The sequence below is a fragment of the Leucoraja erinacea genome, chromosome 10 (assembly GCF_028641065.1).
Source record: "Leucoraja erinacea ecotype New England chromosome 10, Leri_hhj_1, whole genome shotgun sequence".
Taxonomy (NCBI): domain Eukaryota; kingdom Metazoa; phylum Chordata; class Chondrichthyes; order Rajiformes; family Rajidae; genus Leucoraja; species Leucoraja erinaceus.
Genome location: NC_073386.1, coordinates 60,425,464 through 60,448,125, shown reverse-complemented (window position 1 = coordinate 60,448,125; position 22,662 = coordinate 60,425,464). Strand labels below are relative to the sequence as shown.

Here is a 22,662-nt window from a genome sequence, read left to right as displayed (position 1 = left end):
ACTAGCGAGAAAGGTTTGTCAATGAGATTGTTGAACAGTACAGCACAGGAACAGGCACTCTGGCCCACAATGTCCGTGTCAACATGACGGTATAGTCTGAAACGTGTGAACTATAACGCAATTAAGTGGGAGAGTCTAGGACCAGAGGTCGTAGCCTCAGAATTAAAAGATGTTCATTTAGGATGGGGATGAAGAGGAATTTCTTCAGTCAGAGGGTGGTGAATCTGGAATTCATTGCCACAGAAGGGAGTGGAGGCCAAGTCAATGGATATCTTAATGGCAGAGATAAATAGATTCTTGATTAGTACGGGTGTCAGGGGTTTTAACGAGATGGCAGGAGAATGGAGTTAAGAAGGATAGATAGATCAGCCATGATTGAATGGCAGAGTAGACTTAATGGGCTGAATTGCCTGATTCTTGCTCCTATCACTTATGAACATGAATTAAGGAAAAGACTGAGAGACAAGTCATGGATCGGCAGTGGAGGCCATTGGGTGTTCGTGGACATACTTGAAGCTGTTGTCACTGATGAAGCGGTGCTGGTGGGTGTGCGTGATGAGTGGTCTGTTGAGAGAACAGAAGGGTGAGGAGTGAGTGGTCCATGACACACACGGGCAGATAGATTGAGCCCACAATCCGGGCTGCACTAGAAACCGGGAGCAATGGCTTGCAGCATCCTCCTTCCCAACTGGACTGAACCTCTGGGGAGAGACTACATTTGTTGTCTTTCAAGGTGAACAGAAACAGGCAATACAGTTCAAACACGTGGTAGACAAACATATTGATTTAAAAATGAAATACTTGGCTATCACTGTGGGCAACCTAAGATAGGCACAAAATGCTGGAGCAACTCAGCAGGAAGGCAGCATCTCTGGAGGGAAGGAATGGGCGATGTTTCAGGTTGAGTCCCTTCTTCAGACTGAGAGTCAGGGGAGAGGGAGGCACAGAGATATGGAATGGTAAGGTGTGAAAACAAGACATCAAAGAGGACAAAGTTCAAGGAAAATTCATAATAGATCGTTATTAGCAACAGGAAGATGACCACAAAGCACGCAAAGATAAAATTTGATAAGGAGGACAGGCAGACTGATTGGAGAACTAAGGTGGGGTAGGGATGGAGAGTGAGGGAAAGCAAGAGTTACTTGAAGTTGGAGAAGTCAATGTTCATACCGCTGGGGTGTAAGCTGCCCAAGCGAAATATGTTGCAGTTCCTTCAATTTGTGCTGGGCCTTACTCTGACAGTGGAGGAGGGCAAGGACAGAAAGGTCAGTGTAGGAATGGGAAGGGAGTTAAAGTGTTTAGAAACCGGGAGATCATGTAGGTTTAGGCGGATGGCGGAGCTAGGCTGGTGCGTGTGTGCTTGGAAGAACAGGAGAGGGGGAACAAGGTACGTCCCACATGGACAAATAGAGACCATAGCCTTGAGTTTGCAAATAAATTATTAACAAGCAGCTCACTCCACTCTCCTCGTAAGTGGTTGTCTGAGTGATTGTTGGATGACAAATCTAAGTAAAACTCTCTGACCCAAAGCTTGATCACCAAACTCAGCGGACTTGGCATCACCACCTCCGTCTGCAATTGGACACTGGATTTCCTCACCAACAGACCACAGTCTGTTAGGGTCAACAACCTCACCTCCTCCACTATAACACTGAACACCGACGTGCCACAGGGCTGTGTGTTCAGCCCTCTCCTCTACTCCCTCTTCACCCATGACTGCATCCCTAAGAATGGCTCCAACGCCATCATTAAATTTGCCGATGACACCACGGTGGTAGGACTGATCAGTGACAACGACGAGTCAGCCTACAGGGACGAGGTCCAGCATCTGGCAGCCTGGTGTACCAATAATAACCTTGTCCTCAACTCCTAGAAGACGAAGGAAATTATTGTTGACTTCAGGAAGAACAGAGGGGGCAGACATACCCCCATCCATATAAACGGGACTGAGGTGGAGCGCGTCTCCAACTACAAATTCCTCGGGGTACACATCTCGGAAGATCTGTCCTGGTCCCTCAATACCTCCAAGCTGATCAAAAAGGCGCAGCAGCGCCTTTACTTCCTGAGGAGGCTCAAGAAAGTTCACCTGTCCCCCCAGATCCGGGCCAACTTTTACCGCTGTACCATCGAAAGCATCCTGACCACCTGCTTCACGGTATGGTACAGCAGTTGCACCATAGCTGACAAGAAGGCACTACAACGGGTGGTGAAAACCGCTCAGTACATCATCGGTGCCCCGCTCCCTGCCATAGATGTCCTCCATCGAAAACAGTGTCTGAGACGGGTCGGGAAGATCATTAAAGACCCCTCCCACCCTAACCGGGGGAGGAGCCATCTTGGTGAACAGCAGCCGTCCGTTTAATTCACTTTTTTTTGTAGTTCTTAGTATGTCTTGTGCTTCGTCCGTTGGAGAAATGGACTTTTTAATGTGGGGGGTAGGGGGTAACTATATTTCTAGGTCCCTACCTGGTCGGTGAGGCAGCTCTTTCTCCGGGCTGCCCTGTCGACCCGTCCTCATGGCCTACCAGCGGGCTTGGAGCGCCGTTTCCTGGCGGGGACCGCCCAGCACCTCGGCTTCGGTGGCGGCACAGCGCTGGAGCGCTATCGCGGAGCGGAGCGGGCGATGCCTTGCCTGGGTCGCCGCGCTGGATCGATGCGCTGGAGCTCCGGTCAGCTGTGACCGTCGAGATCAACACCTCCGGGCTGCGGGTCTGTGGAGCGGAGCGGGCGGCGCCGACTCTAACATCGGGAGCCTGGGAGCTCCAAACCGGCGCGGCCTTGTCGGCTTCGGAATCCGCGGTCCCCAGCTAGGAAGTGGCCGTTCCAGGTGGCCCAGCCGCTGAGAGGACTCTCGCGACGCTGGGGCAACGCCATCCGGCCAGAACGGCCAGGAACATCGGGCCTCCGTAGAGGCAATAGCGGAAGCCTCAATAGGCCTGACTTTGGGTGAACTGGGGATGGGGACTGGACATTGTGCCTTCCCCCACAGTGGTAACCATTGTGGGGGGATGATTTTTTCCTGTGTGGAAGTTAATATGTTAGTCTGTGTCCAGGATGGGAGAGTGGACGCTGGCGCGCTTTAGCTGTCGCTGCTCTCTCTTTCACATTGTGTTTTTTTTTGATTTTTTGTCTTTGGAGCGATTTCTGTCTTTAATTTGTGTATTGGTGATGTCCTTATTATTTATTTTACTCCGACTATATGTTTTTTCTCTTCTGTTAATTTCTGTAAGATGTCCTTGAGATTTTGAAAGGCGCCTGAAAATAACATTTATTATTATTATTATTATTATTATTATTAACCATGGACTGTTTGCCCTCCTCCCATCAGGGAGGCGGTACAGGAGCCTCAGGTCTCGTACCAGTAGGATGAGGAACAGCTTCTACAACAACACTATCACATTGCTGACCTTGGAGTCCCGCCGATAGATTTCTCCTGTCTCTCCGTCCACATTGTTTGCTTATTCTGTATTTTTATTTCTATATTGCACTATGACTACGGACTGACGCTAAACTGCATTTCGTTGTACCCATACTTGTATCTGTGCAATGACAATAAAGTTGAATTGAATTGAATTTCTTTGCGTATCTTTCATTCATTGGAATTTTTCTCGCCACATCCCCGTCTATATCCCTCGTTTCCCTTATCCCTAACCAGACTGAAGAAGGGACTCGACCCGAAACATCACCCATTCCTTCTCTCCAGAGATGCTGCCTGTCCCGCTGAGTTACTACAGCTTTTTGTGTCTATCTTCGGTTTAAACCAGCATCTGCAGTTCCTCCCCACACAAAGTAGTTCTGCTGGTGGCTGTGTTCCATGAGAAACCTGTTGTTCAAATGCGGGACTGATATCGCATGTCTGCTGGATAATTTTAAAAACCCACACTCCCACTCTGCTAACTCAGTGAAGGGAAGTAATCAACAGACGGTTTTCCAGGATAAAGTCGAGCAAACTACCTGAAAACTGCATATATTTTTTTGCAACACAAAAAATATAAAGAGTGCGGTGCAAGGATAGTCAAGCAGGGAGGACTTCGTTCCGAGCAATAAAGGTGCAGTCTGGTGAGAAACGGAGGAAATTGTTGGCAGAACATACTTCGATCTGGCGTGTGTGTTGTTGGAGCCGTGCTGGGGTGTGTGACTGAGGAGTTGTTGCCTACAACAAAAGTGACAACAGCAATGCATGCCATAATTAAATCTTCAAACGCTATACTTCTCAGGTTCCTGCTGTGAACTGAAGCAATATTCGCTTGCTGCGTCTCTCACTCGGCTGCTGTGAACTCCACCAGCTACAATTAGTCTGTACTAACTCAGCCACGCTGCTGACAAAGATCCAAGCCATTAGGTAAAAGTAATCACACCATACACTCTGGTAGCACGGTGATGCAGCCAGTAAAGTTGCTGCCTCACAGCGCCAGAGACCACGTGGGTTTCCTCCGGGTGCTCCGGTTTCCTCCAACATATCAAAGACATTCGGGATTGTAGGTTGATTGGCCCTCTGTACATTGCTCCTGGTGTGGAGGGAGTGGATGAACAAGTGGGATAAGATAGAACTAGCGTGAAGGCCGGTGTGGACTTGGTGATCCAAAGGACCTGTTTCCAGGCTGTATCTGTAAACACTAAGCATGGACGTCTGGGCAAGACAAACAAAATATTTATATTTATATTTAGACAATTAGCATCCTGTAACAATATTCTATTTGGTATTCACCAAAGTAAATCCCACGCATGTGTTGACACCCATTTTGATTTTGAGAGAGTTTAGGGTTTCTCTGTAGATATACCTGAAGATGATGTGAGTGAAGTATTCACTGATGAAGCGGTGCTGGTGGGAGTGGGTGATGAGTGATCTGTTGGGAGAACATAAGTGTGAAGAGTGACCCAGACACAGACTAGCTCTGCCACAGCCTGACAAGACATGCCTTCCACCATTTTGTAGACGTAGCCCAGCCCATCACACACACCTGACTTCCCACCATTGACTCCATCCACACTTCACGCTGCCTCGGAAAAGCAGCCGACATAGTCAAAGACTTGTCCAATCCCACCTGTCCCTTTGACTGCTCTCACTTTCTCCAAGTTCAAGGTGTAGCCATGGGCACTTGTCTGGGCCCCAGCTATGTCGGCCTTTTTGCCACTGACGTCGAGCAGTCCTTGTTCCAGACGTACACTGGCCCCGTCCCCCAACGCTTTCTCTGCAACATCGACAACTGCAAAGGGGCTGCCGGGGTGCAGACTCCCCAAACGGAATATGAGGTGCTGTTCCTCCAATTTCCGGTGAGTCTGCACCCCGGGGGCATGAACATCGAATTCTCCCAATTTTGTTAGTCCTTGCTGTCTCCTCCCCTTACTCAGCCCCCCTGCTGTCTCCTCCCACCCCCCCAGCCTTCTGGCTACTCCTCCTTTTCCCTTTCTTGTCCCCACCCACCCCCGCCCCCGATCAGTCTGAAGAAGGGTTTCGGCCCGAAACGTTGCCTATTTCCTTCGCTCCATAGATGCTGCTGCACCCGCTGAGTTTCTCCAGCTTTTTTTGTGTAACCTTCGATTCTCCAGCATCTGCAGTTCCCTCTTAAACACCTACTACAAACCTACTGACTCCCACAGTTATTCACAACCATCTTCACTATCTGCAAAACCGTCCACTTTTGTATCATCTGCACACTTGCTAATCTTGCCATGTACGTTCTCATCCATATCATTGATATAGATGACAAACAACAATGGGCCCAGCACCAAACCCTGAGGCACATCACTAGTCACACCACTAATATCTAGCAAATACGCTATTCCCTATTCTCAATTACTCCGTCTCTGCTGCATCTGTTCCCAAGATGTCACTTTCCATTCTAGAACATCGATGAGGTACAATTAGTCTGTATCAGCCACAATGCTGAGATAGATCCAGGCCATTAGGTAAACGTAATCACACGATACACTCTGGTGGCACAGTGATGCATCGGAGGTGTTGCTGCCTCACAGCGCCAGAGACCCCGGTTTGATCCTGACCTCAGGAATTGTCTGAGCGAAGTTTAAATGCTTTGCGTGTGACCACGTGCGTTTCCTCCGGGTGCTCCGGTTTCCTCCAACATATCAAAGATGTGCGGGATTGTAGGTTGATTGGCTCTCTGTACATTGCTTCTGGTGTGGAGGGGGTGGATGAGAAAGTGGGATAACATAGAACCAGCGTGAAGGCCGGTGTGGACTTGGTGATCCAAAGGACATGTTTCCAGGCTGTATCTGTAAACACTAAGCATGAACTTCTGGGACAGAACAATGAAATATTTATATTTATATAGACACAATTGGCATCCTGTAACAATATTCTATTTGGTATTCACCAAAGTAAATCCCACGCATGTGTTGACACCCATTTTGATTTTGAGAGAGTTTAGGGTTTCTCTGTAGATATACCTGAAGATGATGTGAGTGAAGTATTCACTGATGAAGCGGTGCTGGTGGGAGTGGGTGATGAGTGATCTGTTGGGAGAACATAAGTGTGAAGAGTGACCCAGACACAGACTAGCTCTGCCACAGCCTGACAAGACATGCCTTCCACCATTTTGTAGACGTAGCCCAGCCCATCACACACACACCTGACTTCCCACCATTGACTCCATCCACACTTCACGCTGCCTCGGAAAAGCAGCCGACATAGTCAAAGACTTGTCCAATCCCACCTGTCCCTTTGACTGCTCTCACTTTCTCCAAGTTCAAGGTGTAGCCATGGGCACTTGTCTGGGCCCCAGCTATGTCGGCCTTTTTGCCACTGACGTCGAGCAGTCTCTGTTCCAGACGTACACTGGCCCCGTCCCCCAACGCTTTCTCTGCAACATCGACAACTGCAACGGGGCTGCCTCCTGTACCCCTGTACAACTCACACATTCATTTCATTAACTTCACCACTAACTTCCACCCTGCCCTCAAATTCACCTGGACTATCTCTGACACCTCTCTCCCCTTTCTTGATTTCTCTGTTTCCATTACAGGAGACAGACCATTGACTGACACCTACTACAAACCTACTGACTCCCACAGTTATTCACAACCATCTTCACTATCTGCAAAACCGTCCACTTTTGTATCATCTGCACACTTGCTAATCTTGCCATGTACGTTCTCATCCATATCATTGATATAGATGACAAACAACAATGGGCCCAGCACCAAACCCTGAGGCACATCACTAGTCACACCACTAATATCTAGCAAATACGCTATTCCCTATTCTCAATTACCCCGTCTCTGCTGCATCTGTTCCCAAGATGTCACTTTCCATTCTAGAACATCTATGAGGTACAATTAGTCTGTATCAGCCACAATGCTGAGATAGATCCAGGCCATTAGGTAAACGTAATCACACGATACACTCTGGTGGCACAGTGATGCAACGGTGGTGTTGCTGCCTCACAGCGCCAGAGACCCCGGTTTGATCCTGACCTCAGGAATTGTCTGAGCGGAGTTTAAATGCTTTGCGTGTGATCACGTGCGTTTCCTCCGGGTGCTCCGGTTTCCTCCAACATATCAAAGACGTGCGGGATTGTAGGTTGATTGGCCCTCTGTACATTGCTCCTGGTGTGGAGGGGGTGGATGATGAGAAAGTGGGATAACATAGAACTAGCGTGAAGGCCGGTGTGGACTTGGTGATCCAAAGGACCCGTTTCCAGGCTGTATCTGTAAACACTAAGCATGGACTTCTGGGCAAGAACAATGAAATATTTATATTTATATAGACACAATTAGCATCCTGTAACAATATTCTATTTGGTATTCACCAAAGTAAATCCCACGCATGTGTTGACACCCATTTTGATTTTGAGAAAGTTTAGGGTTCTCTGTAGATATACCTGAAGATGATGTGAGTGAAGTATTCACTGATGAAGCGGTGCTGGTGGGAGTGGGTGATGAGTGATCTGTTGGGAGAACATAAGTGTGAAGAGTGACCCAGACACAGACTAGCTCTGCCACAGCCTGACAAGACATGCCTTCCACCATTTTGTAGACGTAGCCCAGCCCATCACACATACCTGACTTCCCACCATTGACTCCATCCACACTTCACGCTGCCTCGGAAAAGCAGCCGACATAGTCAAAGACTTGTCCAATCCCACCTGTCCCTTTGACTGCTCTCACTTTCTCCAAGTTCAAGGTGTAGCCATGGGCACTTGTCTGGGCCCCAGCTATGTCGGCCTTTTTGCCACTGACGTTGAGCAGACCTTGTTCCAGACGTACACTGGCCCCGTCCCCCAACGCTTTCTCTGCAACATCGACAACTGCAACGGGGCTGCCTCCTGTACCCCTGTACAACTCACACATTCATTTCATTAACTTCACCACTAACTTCCACCCTGCCCTCAAATTCACCTGGACTATCTCTGACACCTCTCTCCCCTTTCTTGATTTCTCTGTTTCCATTACAGGAGACAGACCATTGACTGACACCTACTACAAACCTACTGACTCCCACAGTTATTCACAACCATCTTCACTATCTGCAAAACCGTCCACTTTTGTATCATCTGCACACTTGCTAATCTTGCCATGTACGTTCTCATCCATATCATTGATATAGATGACAAACAACAATGGGCCCAGCACCAAACCCCGAGGCACATCACTAGTCACACCACTAATATCTAGCAAATACGCTATTCCCTATTCTCAATTACTCCGTCTCTGCTGCATCTGTTCCCAAGATGACACTTTCCATTCTAGAACATCTATGAGGTACAATTAGTCTGTATCAGCCACAATGCTGAGATAGATCCAGGCCATTAGGTAAACGTAATCACACGATACACTCTGGTGGCACAGTGATGCAACGGTGGTGTTGCTGCCTCGCAGCGCCAGAGACCCCGGTTTGATCCTGACCTCAGGAATTGTCTGAGCGGAGTTTAAATGCTTTGCGTGTGATCACGTGGGTTTCCTCCGGGTGCTCCGGTTTCCTCCAACATATCAAAGACGTGCGGGATTGTAGGTTGATTGGCCCTCTGTACATTGCTCCTGGTGTGGAGGGGGTGGATGAGAAAGTGGGATAACATAGAACCAGCGTGAAGGTCGGTGTGGACTTGGTGATCCAAAAGACCCGTTTCCAGGCTGTATCTGTAAACACTAAGCATGAACTTCTGGGACAGAACAATGAAATATTTATATTTATATAGACACAATTAGCATCCTGTAACAATATTCTATTTGGTATTCACCAAAAGTAAATCCCACGCATGTGTTGACACCCATTTTGATTTTGAGAGAGTTTAGGGTTTCTCTGTAGATATACCTGAAGATGATGTGAGTGAAGTATTCACTGATGAAGCGGTGCTGGTGGGAGTGGGTGATGAGTGATCTGTTGGGAGAACATAAGTGTGAAGAGTGACCCAGACACAGACTAGCTCTGCCACAGCCTGACAAGACATGCCGTCCAACATTTTGTAGACGTAGCCCAGCCCATCACACACACCTAACGTCACACCATTGACTCCATCCACACTTCACGCTGCCTCGGAAAAGCAGCCGACATAGTCAAAGACTTGTCCAATCCCACCTGTCCCTTTGACTGCTCTCACTTTCTCCAAGTTCAAGGTGTAGCCATGGGCACTTGTCTGGGCCCCAGCTATGTCGGCCTTTTTGCCACTGACGTTGAGCAGTCCTTGTTCCAGACGTACACTGGCCCTGTCCCCCAACGCTTTCTCTGCAACATCGACAACTGCAATGGGGCTGCCTCCTGCACCCCTGCACAACTCACACATTCATTTCATTAACTTCACCACTAACTTCCACCCTGCCCTCAAATTCACCTGGACTATCTCTGTCACCTCTCTCCCCTTTCTTGATTTCTCTGTCTCCATTACAGGAGATAGACCATTGACTAACGTCTACTACAAACCTACTGAGTTCTACAGTAATCTGGATTATATCTCCTCCCACTCTCGAGTCACAGAGTGATACAGTGTGGAAACAGGCCCTTCGGCCCAACTTGCCCACACCGGCCAACATGTCCCAGCTACACTAGTCCCACCTACCTGCATTTTCTCATATACCACTACTCCTGTCCAATCCACGTATCTGCCTAACTGTTTATTAAACATTTTGATAATCCCAGCCCAACTATTTCCAATGGCAGCTTGTTCCATTTACCCACCAAACTTTGTGTGATCAAGTTACCCCTCAAATTCATATTAAATCTTTCCCCCTTCACCTAAAACTTGTCCTCTGTTCCTCGATTCCCTTATTCTGGACAAGAGATTCTGTGCATCTACTTGATCTATTTGGTTCACGATTTGATACATCTCTACAAGATCACCACTCATCCTCCTGTGCTCTCAGCAATAGAGTCCCAGCGTACTCAACCTCTCCCTATAGCTCAGACCCTCTAGTCCTGGCTACATCCTTATAAATCTTCTCTGTACCATTTCCAGCTTGACACCATCTTTCCTATAACATGGTGCCCAGAACTGAACTGATCCAAACTCACCAACATCTGATATAACTGCAACATCACCTCCCACCTTCAATACTTAATACTCTGATGGTCAATGCGCCAAAAGCCTTTTTGACCAGCCAATCTCATGTGAGTACACCATAAAGGAACCATGCACCTGTACTCCTAGATCCCTCTGCTCTACAACATGACCCAGAGCCCTACCATTCACTCTGTAGGTCCTGCCTATGTTAGACTTCCCAAAATGCAATGCCTCATATTTCTTTGTATTAAATCCCATCAACCATTCCTCAGCTCACCTGTCAATAAATCAAGATCCTGCTGCAATTATTCACAACTATCTTCACTATCTGCAAAACTGTCCACTTTTTTTTATCATCTACACACTTTGCTAATCTTGCCATGTCCGTTCTCATCCAAATGAGGGAATGGATGAAAAAGTGGGATTACATAGAACTAGCATGAAGGCCAGTGTGGACATGGTGAGCCAAAGGACCTGTTTCCAGGCCGTATCTGTAACATTATGCATGGACCTGGACAAGAACAATGAAATATTCATCTCTTTTACCCCATTATTTGAGGGAGTAGAAAAGACGATATAACAAGATCCAAAGGAGAGTCAAGTGGCTAAAAACACATTTAATCTGTGGTTACAAAATAAATTGGCATTGCTGTTAATATATATGTCTCAATGTTGTAAAGACAATTGGCATCCTCTAACAAAATTCTATTTGGCATTCACCAACATATTATTTTTTTTGGCAACAAGTTGTGATAAAAACCTTCCTTTTGCAATTTCCATCAAAGACACACAATCAATGAGAATAGATTGCCTCAGTCTGAATGGCAGTTGCCTGATATTAGAACACCAGGTGTCCATGGGAAATGTGTAGATAATGGAACCGTTTAAGCTGCAACACAAGGAGCTATTGCTGGATGACGGAACGAGATTGTCTAAGCTGTATCTCATGGTTTTACTATAATTCATTCCAAATCTGATACAGTCCACACATCATATATTTGGGGGTGGCACAGTGGTGCAGTGGTAGAGTTGCTACCTTACAGTGCCAGAGACCCAGGTTCCACCCTGACTACAGGTGCTGTCTGTTCCCTTGGAATATCCTTAATCGGACTTTACGGGCTTTACCTTGCACTAAACATTATTCCCTTATCATGTATCTGTACACTTTAAATGGCTCAATTGCAATCATGTGTTATCTTTCCGCTGACTGGTTCGCATGCATCAAAAGCTTTTCACTCTACCTTGGTACACGTGACAATAAACTAAACTGAACTGTTGGGAGTTTGTACATTCTCCCTGTGACCCTCATCTATTGCGTCCGCTGCTCTAGATGTCAGCAGATCTCTATCGGTGAGACCAAGCGGAGGTTGGGCGATCGTTTCGCCGAACACCTCCGCTCGGTCCGCAATAACCAAGCTGACCTCCCGGTGGCTCAGCACTTCAACTCCCCCTCCCACTCCGTCTCCGACCTCTCTGTCCTGGGTCTCCTCCATGGCCACAGCGAGCAGCACCGGAAATTGGAGGAACAGCACCTCATATTCCGTTTGGGGAGTCTGCATCCTGGGGGCATGAACATCGAATTCTCCCAATTTTGTTAGTCCTTGCTGTCTCCTCCCCTTCCTCAGTCCCCCTGCTGTCTCCTCCCATCCCCCAGCCTTCGGGCTCCTCCTCCTTTTTCCTTTCTTGTCCCCGCCCACCCCCACCCCCGATCAGTCTGAAGAAGGGTTTCGGCCCGAAACATTGCCTATTTCCTTCGCTCCATAGATGCTGCTGCACGCGCTGAGTTTCTCCAGCTTTTTTGTGTAACCTCCCTGTGACCCTCATGGGTTTTTCCAGGTGTTTCAGATTCCACCTAATTTCCAAAATGTACAGGTCTGTAGTTTGATTGGCGTCTACATATTGTGCATTGTCCCTCGTGTGTAGGATAGTGTTAGCGTACGGGGTGATCGCTGGTCAGCGTGGCCAGTGGGCCGAAGAGCCTGTTTCCACACGGTGTCACTAAAGTCCAAAGTAAATCACACACATGTGTTGACACCCATTTTGATTTTGAGAGAGTTTAGGGTTTCTCTGTAGATATACCTGAAGATGATGTGAGTGAAGTATTCACTGATGAAGCGGTGCTGGTGGGAGTGGGTGATGAGTGATCTGTTGGGAGAACATAAGTGAGAAGAGTGACGCAGACACAGACTAGCTCTGCCACAGCCTGACAAGGCATGCCGTCCACCATTTTGTAGACGTAGCCCAGCCCATCACACACACACCTGACTTCCCACCATTGACTCCATCCACACTTCACGCTGCCTCGGAAAAGCAGCCGACATAGTCAAAGACTTGTCCAATCCCACCTGTCCCTTTGACTGCTCTCACTTTCTCCAAGTTCAAGGTGTAGCCATGGGCACTTGTCTGGGCCCCAGCTATGTCGGCCTTTTTGCCACTGACGTCGAGCAGTCTCTGTTCCAGACGTACACTGGCCCCGTCCCCCAACGCTTTCTCTGCAACATCGACAACTGCAACGGGGCTGCCTCCTGTACCCCTGCACAACTCACACATTCATTCCATTAACTTCACCACTAACTTCCACCCTGCCCTCAAATTCACCTGGACTATCTCTGACACCTCTCTCCCCTTTCTTGATTTCTCTATTTCCATTACAGGAGACGGACCATTGACTGACATCTACTACAAACCTACTGACTCCCACAATTATCTGGATTATATCTCCTCCTACTCTCGAGTCACAGAGTGATACAGTGTGAAAACAGGCCCTTTGGCCCAACTTGCCCACACCGGCCAACATGTCCCAGCTACACTAGTTCCACCTACCTGCATTTGCCCATATCCCACAACTACTGTCCTATCCACCTACCTGCCTAACTGTTTATTAAACATTGCGATAATTCCTGCCTCAACGACCTCCTCGGGCAGCTTGTTCCATTCACCCTCCACACTTTGTGTGAAAAAGTTACCCCTCAGATTCCTATTAAATCTTTCCCTCTTCACCTGAAATGTCTGCTGATCCTCGACTCCCCTACTCTGGGCAAAAGATTCTGCGCTTCCACTTAATCTATTCGTCTCACGATTTGACACACCTCAAATAAGATCATCTCTCATCCTCCTGTGTTCCAAGCAATAGAGTCCCAGCCTAAACCTCTCCCTATAGCTCAGACCCTCTAGTCCTGGCTACATCCTTATAAATCTTCTCTGTACCCTTTCCAGCTTGACACCATCTTTCCTATAACATGGTGGCCTGAACTGAACTGATCCAACCTCAACAACATCCGATATAATTGCAACTTTAACTCCCAACTTCACCAAACCCTGAGGCACATCACTAGTCACACCACGAGCATCTTGCAAATACGCTATTCCCTATTCTCAATTCCTCCGTCTCTGCTGCATCTGTTCCCAAGATATCACTTTCCATTCTAGGACATCTATGAGGTACAATTAGTCTGTACTAACCCAGCCACACTGTTGAGAAAGATCCAGGAAGTAATCACACTCTACACTCTGGTAGCATGGTGATGCAGCTGGTGGTGTTACCACCTCACAGCGCCAGAGACCCAGGTTTGACCCTGACCTCAGGTGTTTTTTGTACGGTGTTTGAATGCTTTCCCTGTGACCATGTGGGTTTCCTCCAGGTACTCCGGTTTCCTCCAACATATGAAAGACGTGCAGGATTGTAGGTTGATTGGCCCTCTGTACATTGCTCCTGGTGTGGAGGGAGTGGATGAGAATGTGTGATAGCATAGAACTAGCCTGAAGGCTGGTATGGACTTGGTGAGCCAAAAGACTTGTTTCAATGTATCTCTAAACTCTATGCATGGACTTCTGGGCAAGAACAATCAAATATTCATCTTTTTTACACCATTATTTGAGGGAGTAGAAAAGACTGTATAACAAGATACAAAGGAGAGCCAAGAGGCTAAAACTCACTTAATCTGTGGTCAGGAAAGAAATTGGCATTGGCCTTAATATATATACTTGAATGTTCTAAAGACGAATTGGCATCCTCTAACAAAATTCTATTTGGCATTCAGCAATAAATGCTTTTTTTTAATGCCAAATTAACATCTAAGTTGTAATTTCCATCAAGGAAACAAGATTGATGAAAATAGATTGAATGGCAGCTGTCTGATATTTGAACTTCAGTTATCCACGGATTCCATTCGGCTTCTACCACAAGGTGGGCACGGTGGTGCAAAGATAGAATTGCTGCCTCACACGGCAGAGACCCGGGTTCGATCCTGAACACGGGTGCTATCTGTGTGGAATTTGTACGTTCTCCCCATGACCTTTGTGGGTTTTCTTCGGGTGCTCCGGTTTCCTTCCACACTCCAAAGATGTGCGGGTTTGTAGGCTAATTGGTTTCGGTAAAGATTGTAATTTATCCCTAAAGTGTGTTGGATACTGTTAGTGTGCGGGGATTGTGGGCGGTGTGGACTCGGTGGGCTGAAGGGCCTATTTCCGCACAGTATCTTTAAACTAAACTAAACTAAACTAATGTAGCTACTGCTGGATGACAGAATGAGATTGTCGAAGCTGTATCTCATGGTTTTACTATCATTCATTCCAAATCTGATACAGTCCACACATCATATATTTGGCTGGCGGTGGCACAGTGGTGCAGCGGTAGAGTTGCTGCCTTATTGTGCCGGAGACCGGGTTCCATCCTGACTATGGATGCTGTCTGTTCCCTTGGAATATCCATAATTGGAATTTTACTGGTTTACCTTGCATTACCGTTATTCCCTTATCATGTATCTATACATTGTAAATGGCTCGATTGTAATCATGTATTGCCTTTTTGCTGACTGGTTAGCACGCAACAAAAGCTTTTCACTTTACCTCAGTACACGTGACAATAAACTAAACTGAACTGTTGGGAGTTTGTACATTCTCCCTGGGTTTTTCCAGGTGTTTCAGATTCCACCTAAATTCCCAAAATGTACAGGTCTGTAGTTTGATTGGCGTCAACATATTGTGCATTGTTCCTCATGTGTAGGATAGTGTTAGCGTACGGGGTGATCGCTGGTCAGCGTGGCCAGTGGGCCGAAGAGCCTGTTTCCACACGGTGTCACTAAAGTCCAAAGTAAATCACACACATGTGTTGACACCCATTTTGATTTTGAGAGAGTTTAGGGTTTCTCTGTAGATATACCTGAAGATGATGTGAGTGAAGTATTCACTGATGAAGCGGTGCTGGTGAGAGTGGGTGATGAGTGATCTGTTGGGAGAACATAAGTGAGAAGAGTGACCCAGACACAGACTAGCTCTGCCACAGCCTGACAAGGCATGCCTTCCACCATTTTGTAGACGTAGCCCAGCCCATCACACACACACCTAACGTCACACCATTGACTCCATCCACACTTCACGCTGCCTCGGAAAAGCAGCCGACATAGTCAAAGACTTGACAATCCCACCTGTCCCTTTGACTGCTCTCATTTTCTCCAAGTTCAAGGTGTAGCCATGGGCACTTGTCTGGGCCCCAGCTATGTCTACCTTTTGTCCACTTACGTCGAGCAGTCCTTGTTCCGGACGTACACTGGCCCCGTCCCCCAACGCTTTCTCTGCAACATCGACAACTGCAACGGGGCTGCCTCTATACATTGGCACTCGGAATGAGATTGTCAAAGCTGTATCTCATGGTTTTACTATCATTCATTCCAAATCTGATACAGTCCACACATCATACATTTGGGGGTGGCACAGTGGTGCAGCGGTAGAGTTGCTGCCTTATGCGAGGATCCTGTTTGTTGATTTTAGCTCTGCTTTCAACAACATTGTTCCAGAGCTACTACACTCCAAACTTTCTGAGTTGACTGTGCCTGAACTCCTCTGTTGGTGGATCACCAGCTTCCTGACAGACAGGAAGCAGCATGTGAAGCTGGGAAAGCACATCTTGGACCCGCAAACGCTCAGCATAGGAGCACCGCAAGGCTGCGTACTCTCCCCTCTCCTCTACTCTCTCTACATTAACGACTGCACCTCTACAGACAACTCTGTCAAGTTTCTCAAGTTTGTGGACAACACAACCCTGATTGGACTGATCCAGGATGGGGAGGAATCTGCCTACAGACAGGAAGTGTCACAGCTGGCGGCCTCGTGCCGTAGCAACAACCTGGAGCTCAATGCTCTTAAGAGAGTGGAATTGATTGTAGACTTTAGGAGAGCTCCCCCTCCCTTCCACCCACTCACCATCAACAACACCACAGTTACATCTGTGGAGTCTTTTAAGTCCCTGAGAACCATTATCTCCAAGGACCTTAAGAGGGGGGCTACCATCGACTCCACAGTCAAAAAGGCCCAACAGAGGATGTACTTCCTATGGTAGCTGAGGAAGAACAATCTGCCACATGTAATGATGGTCCAATTCTACACGGCCATCGTAGAGTCTGTTCTCACCTTCTCCATCATGGTCTGGTTTGGCTCAGCCACCAAGCACGACACCTGGAGGCTGCAGCGAATCGTCTGATCAGCAGAGAAGGTTATTGGCTCCATTGATGAACTGTACACTACAAGGGCCAGGAAGTGAGCGGGCGAGATCATCTCTGACCCCTCTCACCCTTGTCACAAACTCTTTGAATCACTTCCCTCTGGAAGGCGACTCCGGACTGTCAAAGGTGCCACAGCCAGACATAAAAACAGTTTTTAGCCACGAGTGGTTGCTCTACTCAACAGCCAAAATCTGTAGCCTCCCTTTGATCTGGTATTTTGTTGGTTCACATGCTTGATCAATGGTGTTTCGTCATAAATGATTTATTATTATTAATGTTCAGTGTTTTCTGAGTCATTTGTAACTGTCACTGTATGTCATGTTGTTACTTGTAGGTGGAGCACCAAGGCAAATCCCTTGTATGTGTATACTTGTCCAATAAACTAACTTACTTACTTACTTACTTACTGCGCTAGAGGCCCGGGTTCCATCCTGACTATTGCTGTCTGTTTCCTTGGACTATCCTTTATCAGACTTTACTGGCTTTACCTTGCACTAAACTTGTGTACCCTTATCATGTATCTATACATTGTAAATGGCTCGATTGTAATCATGTGTTGCCTTTCTGCTGACTGGTTAGCACGCAACAAAAGCTTTTCACTGTACCTCAGTACACGTGACAATAAACTAAACTGAACTGTTGGGAGTTTGTACATTCTCCCTGTGACCCTCATGTGTTTTTCTAGGTTTCAGATTCCACCTAATTCCCAAAATGTACAGGTCTGTAGTTTGATTGGCGTCTACATATTGTGCATTGTCCCTCGTGTGTAGGATAGTGTTAGCGTACGGGGTGATCGTTGGTCAGCGTGGCCAGTGGGCCGAAGAGCCTGTTTCCACACGGTGTCACTAAAGTCCAAAGTAAATCACAGACATGTGTTGACACCCATTTTGATTTTGAGAGAGTTTAGGGTTTCTCTGTAGATATACCTGAAGATGATGTGAGTGAAGTATTCACTGATGAAGCGGTGCTGGTGGGAGTGGGTGATGAGTGATCTGTTGGGAGAACATAAGTGTGAAGAGTGACCCAGACACAGACTAGCTCTGCCACAGCCTGACAAGACATGCCTTCCACCATTTTGTAGACGTAGCCCAGCCCATCACACACACACCTAACGTCACACCATTGACTCCATCCACACTTCACGCTGCCTCGGAAAAACAGCCGACATAGTCAAAGACTTGTCCAATCCCACCTGTCCCTTTGACTGCTCTCACTTTCTCCAAGTTCAAGGTGTAGCCATGGGCACTTGTCTGGGCCCCAGCTATGTCGGCCTTTTTGCCACTGACGTCGAGCAGTCCTTGTTGCAGACGTACACTGGCCCCGTCCCCCAACGCTTTCTCTGCAACATCGACGACTGCAACAGGGCTGCCTCCTGCACCCCTGCACAACTCACACATTAATTTCATTAACTTCACCACTAACTTCCACCCTGCCCTCAAATTCACCTGGACTATCTCTGACACCTCTCTCCCCTTTCTTGATTTCTCTGTCTCTATTACAGGAGACAGACCATTGACTGACACTTACTACAAACCTACTGAGTCCCACAGTTATCTGGATTATATCTCCTCCGACTCTCGAGTCACAGTGATACAGTGTGGAAACAGGCCCTTCGGTCCAACTTGGCCACACCGGCCAACATGTCCCAGCTACACTAGTTCCACCTACCTGCATTTGCCCAATTCCCACTACTCCTGTCCTATCCATGTACCTGTCTAACTGTTTATTAAATATTGCAATAGTCCCTGCCTCAACTGCCTCCTCTGGCAGCTTCTTCTATACACCAACCCCACTTTGTGTGAACAAGTTACCCTTCAGAATCTACTAAATCGTTCCCCATCACTTAATACATGTCCTCTGGTCCTCGATTCCCCTACTCTGGGCAAGATGTTCTGGTCATCTACCTGATCTATTCCTCTCATGATTTTATACACCTCTATAAGATCACCCCTGATCCTACTACGTTACAAGAAATTTGTACTCCACCTCATATATCACTGTATTAAAATCTACCAACTATACTTCAGACCACCTGGCCAACCGATTAAGATCCTGATGCAATTTTTCACAACCATCTTCACTATCTGCAATATCACCCATATTTGTCTCTTCTGCACCCTTACTAATCTTGCCATGTACGTTCTCATCCAAATCATTGATATAGATGACAAACAGCATTGGACCCAGCACCGAACCCTGAGGCACACCACTAGTCATACCACTAACATCTTGCATATACACTATTGCCTCCTCTCAATTCCGAAACCCATCCTCAGAATAACGAGACCTGGGCGTCCTTGTACATCAGACACTGAAAGTATGCACTCAGGTACAGCAGGAAGTGAAGAAAACTAATGGCATGTTGGCCTTCATAACAAGAGGAGTTGAGTATAGGACCAAAGAGTCCTGAACCAACCTGATTTTCACAGTCTACCTGCATATTGAAATCCCCCATCACCACAGTGGCATTACCTTTGTTACATGCCAGTTTTAACTCCTGCTGCAACTTACACCCTACATCCGGGCTACTATTTGGGGGTCTGTAGATAACACCAATTAGTGTCTTCTTGCCTTTACAATTCCTCAACTCAATCCACAGTGACTCTACCTCATCAGTCCCTATTTCTTCCCTCACAAGGGACTGAATTCCATCCTTCACCTGCAGAGCTACCCCCCCTCCTCTGCCCACCTGCCTGACCTTTCTATAGGCTGTATAACCCTGATTATATTTAGTTCCCAGGCCCGATCCTCCTGCAGCCACGTCTCAGTAATCCCCACCATGTCATATCTACCAACCTCTAACTGAGCCAAGCTCATCTACTTTACTTCTTATACTTTGCGCATTCATATACAATACTTTTAATTCCTTACGCATCTCACCTTTCACATCGATCCCTAATACACTTGGCCATACTCTCCTATCCCTTTGTGAGCTTCCTTTCCCGTTAATTCTGGGGTCATTAACTATCCCTTTACCCCCTTTCACTTTAACTCCGACTCTGACTATCCCATTTGAAGAAACAAACAGGTTGAATAGTGACCTCGGACAGAAGTGAACATACAGAGGTTGCAGTCTACACCTTGCTACACATGACCCAGTTAATGGTTCACATCAATAGGTTCACTTGCAACCGGCTGCCCACAGACTCTAAACTAAGCTGGTCAGCCTGGAGCAGGTCCTCTTCAGTTAGACCGAATGAAACAGAAAGAAAGTTAATGAGGAAGTCAGCGGGACAGGCAGCAGCAACTCTGCAGAGAGGGAATGGGTGATGTTTAAGGTCAGATGCCAGCCCGATGCCAACCAAAAATGTCACCCATTCCTTCTCTCCAAAGATGCTGCCTGTCCTGCTGAATTACTCTAGCATTATGTGTCTATCTCTGGTGTAAACCAGCATCTGCAGTTCCTTCCTACACAGGTTCATGAGGAATGCAACCCAATGAAGCTTCATACTTGGATGGACATTGCAGCTGGGGCTTTGCTCTGAAATGGAAGGAACGCGCTGACTTTGTGCACCAGAGATTTTATACACCACTGATTTTGTTCACCATTGATTTTGTTCACCATTGATTTTGTGCACCATTGATTTTGTTCACCATTGATTTTGTGCACCATTGATTTTGTACACGTGATCGTGTACACCAGTGATCGTGTACACCAGTGATCTTGTACACCAGTGATCTTGTACACCAGTGATTTTGTACACCATTTGATTTTGTTCACCATTGGTTTTGTAAACCACTGATTTTGTACACCATTGATTTTGAACACCAAATTTTGCACACCTTTGATTTTGTACACCATTGATTTTGTACACCTTTGATTTTGTACACAATTGATTTTGTACACCACTGATTTTGTACACCATTGATTTTGTACACCATTTGATTTTGTTCACCATTGATTTTGTAAACCACTGATTTTGTACACCATTGATTTTGTACACCATTGATTTTGTACACCATTGATTTTGTACACTATTGATTTTGTACACCATTGATTTTATACACCACTGATTTTATACCACTGATTTTGTTCACCATTGATTTTGTACACCATTGATTTTGTGCACCAGTGATCTTGTACACTATTGATTTTGTACACCACTGATTTTGCTCACCATTGACTTTGCAAATAATATTGGGCAGAGTTTAACCAGTGCTTATGAACATAGGTTTCAGATTCTCTGCAGCAAGATTGTGTTTAATGTCCACATCGACACTACATGCGCCGAGCTTGTGAAACAGAAAGGAATCTCATCAACCAATGAGGCCTGACACACAACGGTGATAAAGACTGGAGAATGAAGATCATATTTGGATCACTGCCCAAGGAAAATATAGCTGTAGCCTTAACATGGGACTATGTCAGAGGGAAAAAGTTCAACATCTATCTCAAAGTAAATTGAGGACTATGCCCCCATGCTGCCTATCCCTATGACTATCCCTTGCACCATCTCCCTCCACCCCAGTTACCCTGCTCCTTTCCCCTGCCCCACACACTCGTCTCACATGCTGCATGAAAATGTGTCACATACAGGTGAAGGTCATGATGAACACAGGGTCATAAAACCAAGAAGGGCCAGTCCCTTCCGCCCAAGTTGTCCTCTAGGTTTCTACTAAATCTTTCCCCATCCCACCTTAAACCTATTTATGCTAGTTCTTGATTCCTTTATCCTGAGAAAATGAGAGTACATTCACTCTATCTATTCCCTTCCTGATTATGTGCACCTCTTTAAGATCACTCCTGAGCCTCCTGTGCTCCAACGAATAAAGTCCTAGCCTGGCCAATCTCTCCCTGTACCTCAGGCCCATCGAGTCCAGGCAATATAGAGGGCCATCGAGTATGGAAACAGCCTCTACTGACCAACTTACCACACAGGCCAACATGTCCCATGTGCCTGCGTTTGGACCATATTCCCCTGTTTCTTAAATGTTGTGATAGTGCCTGCCTCAACTACCTCCTCCAGCAGCTCATTCCATACACCCACCACGCTTGGTATAAAAAACGTTACCCTTCAGGTTCCCATTTGATAAACCTTTTCCTCCTAACCTCTGTGTCCTCTGCTTCTCAATTACCCTGCTCTGGGCAAAAGACTTAACCTATTTCTCTCATCATTTTGTATGCCTCATCCTCCTAAACATAGAAACATAGCAAAAAATAGGAACAGGAGTAGGCCATTCGGCCCTTCGAGCCAGCACCGCCATTCAATATGATCATGGCAGATCATCTAAAATCAGTATCCTGCTTTTCCCCCATATCCCTTGATTCCTTTAGCCCTAAGAGCTAACTCTCTCTTGTAAACAACCAGTGAATTGGCCTCCAATGCCTTCTGTGGCAGAGAATTCCACAGATTCACAACTCTCTGGGAGAAAATGTTTTCCTCATCTCAATCCTAAATGGCCTACCCCTTATTCTTAAACTGTGACCCCTGGATCTGGACTCTCCCAACATCGGGAACATCTAGCCTGTCCAATCCTTTAATAATCCTTTAATATAGCCCAGTCGCTCCATTCTTTCATCATTGTTAATCCCCTGTGCACTCATTGTAGCTTCATGCCATCCTTCATACAGCATGGTGGCATGATTCTCCATTAAGGATGAGGGTAACATTCAGCTTTATCCCCTCTCCCCTTCATGCCGCTTGTTCTGGGGTATGCAGTGCTATTGTGTTCAAAGCCAGGAGCTGTGTCGCTGATGGTCAGATACA

At 46.7% G+C, this 22,662-nt stretch overlaps 2 protein-coding genes across 3 annotated transcripts in view; both read right to left on the bottom strand.

Annotated features, from left to right (window-relative positions):
• Positions 1-22,662, bottom strand: part of ptprc (protein tyrosine phosphatase receptor type C) — a 209,506-nt gene that overhangs the window by 123,102 nt on the left and 63,742 nt on the right. The gene's annotated exons all lie outside the window — the stretch shown is intronic.
• LOC129701286 (uncharacterized) lies at positions 2,111-22,659 on the bottom strand. Its single transcript, XM_055642456.1, has 8 exons — positions 20,770-22,659; positions 17,881-20,737; positions 15,616-15,681; positions 12,534-12,599; positions 9,272-9,337; positions 7,842-7,907; positions 6,409-6,474; positions 2,111-4,847 (listed from the first exon to the last, which is right to left on the bottom strand). The coding sequence occupies exons 2-8, from the start codon at positions 18,026-18,028 to the stop codon at positions 4,759-4,761; spliced, it is 567 nt and encodes a 188-aa protein (XP_055498431.1). The 5' UTR covers positions 18,029-20,737; positions 20,770-22,659; the 3' UTR covers positions 2,111-4,758.